Here is a 7,500-nt window from a genome sequence, read left to right as displayed (position 1 = left end):
CTTCTTTGTATCAGCGTGTAGTGCCCAGGACATTGGAGAGAGATACAATATGAAAAGAATATATAAAAGAATATATATGCAAAGAATATATAAAAACAAGCAACATGCTTTCTGAGAACATGCACTCACTCGGAAGAACACATCGCCTTGCATTACAGCAGCGATGCTTTTTTCTTTTTTTTTCTTTTTTTTTTTCTGCTGGTTGTTGTTGACTGATGTGTGTCATGCGGATGACTAGAGATGCCTCATTGTGCACAGATAACCATGACATACTCTTTTGTTCTGGTCTTGCGTGAGTGTGTTTTGTGAGTGTGTTTTGTTTGGATACTCCCAAAAAGGGAAAAGAAGAGAGAGGCAATATGCACACAGACACATGGAGGCACCACTGTGTACCTAAGCTTGTTGCTGAGGCAATACCTTTTGCAAAGCAATTGTCTTATTTTACTGCAGATGGGTCTATTGATGGGCCTATTCACTTTTTGCTGAAAACACTCTTTATACACTCTTATAACTTCATTATAAAGAGCATCGCTATGACAATACAGAGAATCTTAATTAACCGGAAGTACACAGTGACACTTTAGTGTATAGGCCTATGAATCTTCAGTATTAGCACACTGGATCTGAAAACTATCGTCACTGTATTCATTTTCTATTATTTCTCTGAAGACTCATTACATGACAAGGTTCCGAAATCCATCCTGTAGTGATGTCAACAGGGGATTTGTCTAAAGAAGGTCGTTCATCCGCACACACGTCCTATTTCAAACAAGAGAGTTCAGTTTTACAGCACGAGGGCCACAGATGTGGAAGGCTCCCGCAGTGAGAACATGGCAATGGATTCATATGTATATATATATATGTGGAGCCCTTTCATCTCACAGACCAATCATTTAAGCGCAAGGGGTGAGCAGGGATGGATTAAGACTCCATCCATGGCCCCTGGGCCAAACAGCAAGAAAGGCCCCCCTCCAAAAAGACTGTAGGTTTTAGACTAGATGTTATAGACCCTATGTTGTTTAAATATATTTGTGGGGTTTTTTGTGCCTTTATTGTGATAGGACAGTTACAGAGGGATATGAAATGAGCGGGGAGAGCGAGACAGGGAAGGTACGGCAAATAACCCGGGACGGAATCGAACCTGGGTCGCCGGTGTAGTAACCACGGCAGGGCCGGGTTCCAAGACCATTTGAAAATACAGTTGGTAAAAGGGCAATATTCAACGCAATCTGTCAATGGAAATGTAGAGTCTTGGCCCTGCCGTGGCCAAACGGTAGGGCACTCGTCTACCATGCGGCTGACCTGGGTTCGATTTGCCGGCCCGGGTCCTTTGCCGGCCCTTCCCGGTGTCTCTCTCCCCACTCGCTTTCTGTCACCACCTTCACTATCCTATCACAAAAATAAAGACCAACAATTTATGTTTTGTTTTTTTTTAAAAGGAGAAATGTAGAGTCTTGGGCTTCAGGGCCCCCTTGGCTCTTGGGCCCCTGGGCATGGGCCTGGTAGGCTCTTGCTGTAATTTGCCCCTGAGTGCGAGCGAGCAGTACAGTTCTGTGTCTCAGTGGCGCGTGAGATGCAGGCAGCAGACCCTTACCATATGGTCCCGTGCTATTGTAAACATCTCGGCACAAAGGTCTGTGATCACGTCGGCGCCTTCTCTGGGTTGTTTATGGGCGAGCCGTAATGAACTGTGCATGGTCATAAGTGAGTGTGTTTGCCCCTGTGTGTGTGTGTGTTTACATCTGTATGTGTTTGCAATTACTGTGTTTGTGTGAGTTTTGCACGTGTGCACATGTGTATGTGTTTGCAACTATTGTGTGTAAATGTGGCTATTGTGTGCATTGTATATGGGCACATGCATGTTTGCATTTATCGCTCTGTGTGAACATGAGAACTGCGTTTTGCGTGTGTGTGTGCATTTAAATGCATCTATTACTGTTTGCCTAGTACTCAAAGCAGAAAGAGGTCTGTGCTGTGTGTGTGTGTATGTCTATGTGTATGATTGTGTGCGTATTCTGCGTAATATATGTGTGTGTCTCTGTGTGTGCGCTTGCATGTACGATTATGTGTATGTGTATGTGTGTGTGTGTGTGTGTGTGTGTGTGTGTTTGTGCATGTGTGTGTGCTTCAGTAAACAGTCTCCTGTGGTGGGTTTCAGACACAGGATATTGAGCATATTCTACTTTGTCAACGCGTCCTCACGGTTGCCCTAGCAACCAGCCAGTGGCACAGAGAAATCTGAACGACAATCAGGTAGATATACAGCCCCTCCACCCTAACCCCTCCACTCCACTCAGGGCCAGGCATAGGCACACCAGGCGGTCGCCTAGGGCGCCAAATGTCTTGGGGGCGCCAGAAATGCCCAAAATGTCAAAGAGTTAGAATGTCAGTCGAAAAAAAAACTCTTTACACTTAAAACATTGATAATGATTAAGCATGGACACGACATAGATTACCTATGTTTGATGGCCTATGTAAACCTATGTTTACAGATGACAATTTCTAAATGCACAAAAAGGGAATGGGTGCTCGCCTAGGGCATCAAGTTGACTAGAACCGGCCCTGCCTCCGCTCCCCCTTTCCACTCCTCCCCTCTCCCTCTCTCTCTCTGTCTCTCTCTCTCTCCTCTCTCTCTCTGTCTCTCTCTCTCTCCTCTCTCGGCTTCAGGGTTATTGCAGCTGTGACACATCACCACCATAAATTACACCAGAGAGACGCCATGAAAGTTATCAAAGTTTATTACACTTTTTTATATACAAACAACCCTGCAAGGCACACGTTGTTTAAATAAGAATATACAACACTTTTTCATCCTCTTCTTCTTCTTCTTCTTCTTCTTCTTCTTTCTCTATCTGCTGAAGATCAGTCTGGTTTCTTTTCTTTCATTTTTTTTGGATTGCATGAATGCATATTTATATATTACTGTAAGTAACTGTACATGTATCTCCACCGACAGACAAACAGACAGACAGAAGGCCACTGGATGAGTAGTGACAGGCGAGTGGTGGTATGGCGATTAGTGTTATTATCGGATGGGATGACATTACGGTAGTGTGACTATGAAACAATGTTTTCTACATGGGTCTTTACATTCGTAGTGACAAAAGAAATACATCACTTCAAGAAAAAAAATGAGTAAAAGCAGTGTTTCTAGATGCATAGCTTAGTGTTTGTATTACTGCGAGGAAATTATAAATATAAATAATTGAAAAACAGTTTGAGCGTGACATCTTGTGGTTGGGAGAAAGGAACAAAAATGACAACTTGAAATAGCTTAAAAATGAATCAAACGTTTAGGAAAGCACTTTTACTTGAGACTTTACAAGTGATGTGTATTAGGTGTAACAATGAAGGCTTTTAGTTACTGACCTTTCTCAGTTCTGAAAAATACTTTCCAGTGTATTATTTCTGAGAACTGACATTCATATGGACACAAAGGAGCACAGTAAAAATGCAGGGGAAAAAAACAAAAACAGAAACTAAATAGCAAAAGAACCTAACAAGTGTCATTAGAGATTATGTCACTAGGGGGCACTATTACATTCTGTTTTAGTCAACATCAGTGAAAACTATTCTAAACTTTTAAAAAGTATTATTATTATTATTATTATTATTATTATTATTACTTGCCGTCAATGTAATGCCATCATAAACATTCAGAGATTCACTGAAATAGCAAAATAAAAGCAGTGCGGTATCACAGATCTATGCTCCACAGAGGAGGGTCAAAAGTTGTTTAACCTCCCCAATATCTGCCAATTGACTACGCTATGATAATAGAGGCTTTGAAAGGTTGATGTGACGCCGTGATCCCCCTGTATGGATGTTTTGGGGATGAGGGTGGGCTGCGGTAGGAGAGTAGGAGAGTGGGGCAGTGAGTGAGAGAGTGAGTGAGGCGAAAGTGTTGTTGGTCTAGGCCAGGACTGGACTGGGGTGAAAAATCAGGCCCTGCATTTTTAGCCAAGACCGGTCCACCAGGCATTCGGGGAAACAATAAAGCCTTTGACAAAATGACACATTACAAAACAGCAATGTGATGGCATTTGTATGTTAAAATGTTTTTTTTGTTTAGGTTTTTTTTTTTTTAAAGTAAACAGACCCATATCCCTAAAAATGGCCAGGATCGCAAAAAGGGCTGAACAAAAAAAACAATGCTGCATCGCTGGGTTCTGACAACTGAGGAGTACAGTGAGCAATAAACTGCATGTTGAAAATAGCAGGACTTCTCCTTTAATGTATGTAATTAACAGCCTTTAAAGGACCCCACGGTGATGATCCCTTTAAATGGCTTTTAAAGGGCCCTGAAAGTGATGATACAGGGAAGCTTTTAGAGATACAGTATGTTGCTGGGCAACGACGTGATTGGCTCCTACTTTTCCAAGAGAATGTCTCTTCTGCTGATCCAAGTTCTTTTGGATAAATATGTTGTAGTGATAAAATATCCAAATAAAATCTTAAAGTACTGTTGTCCAAAACGTTTTGGGTAGTGGGTAAAGTTGGGTAGTTGGGTAAAGGTTGCCTAGTGTACAATCACCTTTAGTATCTTTCTAAGTGCACCCCTACTCATCCGCACACAAAACCATTCCTCCACCTGCTGTTAGTGTAGCTACTGTATCTGTGCTGGAGAGATGAGGAGAGTTGCTTCAGCAGTAGTGGCGGAAGAGAGAACAAGATTCACAAGATTCACAAGACACACATGCACGCACGCACGCACACACACACACACGTACACACACAGCATATCATCCCCACACACAAATATATGGTTTATCTCTCATACATACAGTGGCACAACAACATGGGCACACACACAAACACAGACTGGTGCATGCATACACACGTACGCACGTCAGCACTCACACACGCACGCACGCACACACACACACACACACACGCACACACGCACGCACACACACACACACACACACACTAAACTCTGCATATCTTACTGTTAGCACACCTACAGTGCATTAACACAGACTGGGTTGTTGTGTTCTCTAGTGAAAACTAAAATAAAAACCAACTAATAAGCTTAACAACGCCTCCTAAACACGTGAACTTGAGCGACATTTAAACGGAGATGAAGACTGATTACAAGGCATTAGCGTTAGCACACACGCAGTCGCTAACTCCAACACACCCTTAACAGGCACTAGGAGTTTCTTGGTGTCTGACATCCATTTTGTGTGTGTGTGGGGTGGGGGGGTGTTCATATTTACATCACGGAGGGATTAGGAGGTTGGTGGTGGTGGTGGAGGGGGGGTAATATTTATAAACCCTATTTATAAAAGCGATATTTATGTATAACACCCCCCCCCCCCCCAACCCACATGTGCTCAGTAGAAAATGCCCACTTCATCTTGCGCTTATGAAGACTTAGTGTCATTAGAGGAAAGCGCGCAATGCCACGCGACGCGCCGACTAACGACAACACGAGGGATCTGCCGCTAAAACACAGTTGACAGAGCATTTAATAGATTTAGTGCGCGCGCCGAGCCTCCTCGGCGAGATGTCATTATTTCTCAAGAGAGCGAAACACAACAGAGGGTCTTTTTTCTTCCTTTTTTTTTACTCACATCCTCAAACTGTGTGTTGGGTTCCTTGAGTGTGATACAGTATGTGTATTGCCCCTCTTTTCATCCCTCCTCCATTCCCTCTTTCTATTCCCTCTCTCCCTCCCTCCCTCCCTCTCTCCATCCCTTATTATTACTCCACATCCCTGTCATGTACGTACATGCTGCTGTTGAAAACAAAGAAAGAAAAAAAGGAAAAAATAAAACGAATGAACTAGCCCTCTAAATCTGACTTAAAATCTGTCGCCAGCCACACAAAGCAAAAAAAAAAAAACACGCAATAAAAAGGACAAGATCTGACTGAGGATCAAGCGCCTTAGCTCAGTAACAGTGCAGTAGTCTGTTGTCTGCTGTGAGTGAGGGAGGTAGGGGGGTAATGGTTCGCATGTGGCCCCAGACCCCTGCAGTCTCTTCATGTTGTCACCCAGAGGAAGAGTCATCCAAGCACACACAGCCTCACAACAACGAGACTCAGGTGATGTTTCTCATTTGACTGCTGTCGGCTGCTGCAGCTGAGGCTGACTGTTGTTGTCGTCGTCTTCTGACCAATGGCAGTAACCGCCTGTGGTTGGTCGGTAAAATTTTGGTTGTCCGAAAGGGAAAAAAGCGATTATGGTCCTCCTACGCTCTCATTGGTTGGATTTGCCTGTCCGTCATGTCCAGTATCCGCGGCAACGGGCCGAAGCGCAAGCAAGCGCTGTGTCGAGTCGACGATGCTGTCATGCCAACAGGCCCAGTCGCTTGACCTTGGCGGACAGGAAGGAGTGGATGATGAAGACCATGGTCTTGGGGCAGGAGTTCAGGTCCAGTTGCTGCAGGGGCGAGAGCAGGGATCACACACACACGCACGCACACGGTCAATACTATTCAAGTCAAGTCAAGTCAAGTCAAGTCAAGTCAAGTGTACTTTATTGTCAAAAATCTATGTAACAGGGTTAGCACAGAAATTGAGTTCGACCAGTCTCCAATGTGCAGTTTAACTAAAACATTTAAATAAAACATTGGCAATAATCTCTCTCTCTCTCTCTCTCTCTCTCTCTCTCTCTCTCTCTCTCTCTCTCTCTCTCTCTGCTTCTCTCTATCACACACACACACACACACACACACACACACACACACACACACACACACACACACACACACACACACACACGCTCAATACATTTCAAGTACAGTAAGTCCAGTTATTGAGACTCAAGAGTAGACATGCATGCACATGTTCACATTTAAAATGTTCAAGCTCAGTTATTGAGAGACAAGAGTAGAGTGTAGACAGAGACGTCTGCTGTGAATAAATTGCAGGCTCCACCGTACATATTTTTTAGACCACTGTTTCAGTCTTTTATATATATATATATATATATTTTTTTTTAGGGGCTTTTTATGCCTTTATTTGATAGGACAGTCTGAGATGGTGACAGGAAGCGAGTGGGACAGAGAGACGGGGTGGGATCGGGAAATGACCCCGGTCGGACTCGAACCAGGGTCCCCGGCCGTGAGCATGCAAGCCCAAATATGGGGGGCTTAGTGTGCTGCGCCACAGCGCCCCCCCATCAGTGTTTCAGTCTTAAGGATTGTACATTTCATTTTGTATTTCAATAAATTCCTGACCGGAATTTTCAGTCTTACTTCAATTGTGCTTTGTCTTGTGTGTGTTCCTGCTTACATGATGTTGTTTTTCTCTCTTAGTTTCATGTATTTTTTGCCATATAGACTAGCCTTTGTGTTTGTCTTGATGTTTTTTTCCTAGACTTGTTTACCATTTCTCGTCTGCCTGTGAAACATCAGCCTGTCGCGACCTACAGATGACTGCATTGATTGTGTGACTAAATGTGGCATATTAGCATACCATATGTAAATAAAATGTTGATCAAAGCGAAACGTCCCCTTTAAATAAAATTAACATGAAGATTTATGAGTAAACAGC

General features: G+C 43.4%; 1 protein-coding gene across 1 annotated transcript in view; it reads right to left on the bottom strand.

Annotated features, from left to right (window-relative positions):
* Positions 1-5,192: 5,192 nt before the first annotated feature.
* snta1 (syntrophin, alpha 1) overlaps positions 5,193-7,500 on the bottom strand; it is a 96,426-nt gene continuing 94,118 nt past the window's right edge. Inside the window, exon 8 of the mRNA XM_063215146.1 lies at positions 5,193-6,385. Within this exon, the coding sequence (XP_063071216.1) occupies positions 6,293-6,385 (93 nt within the window). The 3' untranslated portion in view covers positions 5,193-6,292. The remainder of the gene's footprint in view (positions 6,386-7,500) is intronic.

The sequence above is a fragment of the Engraulis encrasicolus genome, chromosome 14 (genome assembly GCF_034702125.1).
Source record: "Engraulis encrasicolus isolate BLACKSEA-1 chromosome 14, IST_EnEncr_1.0, whole genome shotgun sequence".
Taxonomy (NCBI): domain Eukaryota; kingdom Metazoa; phylum Chordata; class Actinopteri; order Clupeiformes; family Engraulidae; genus Engraulis; species Engraulis encrasicolus.
Note: the sequence above shows the minus strand (reverse complement) of the source record. Positions and strands in the feature narration are given on the sequence as shown.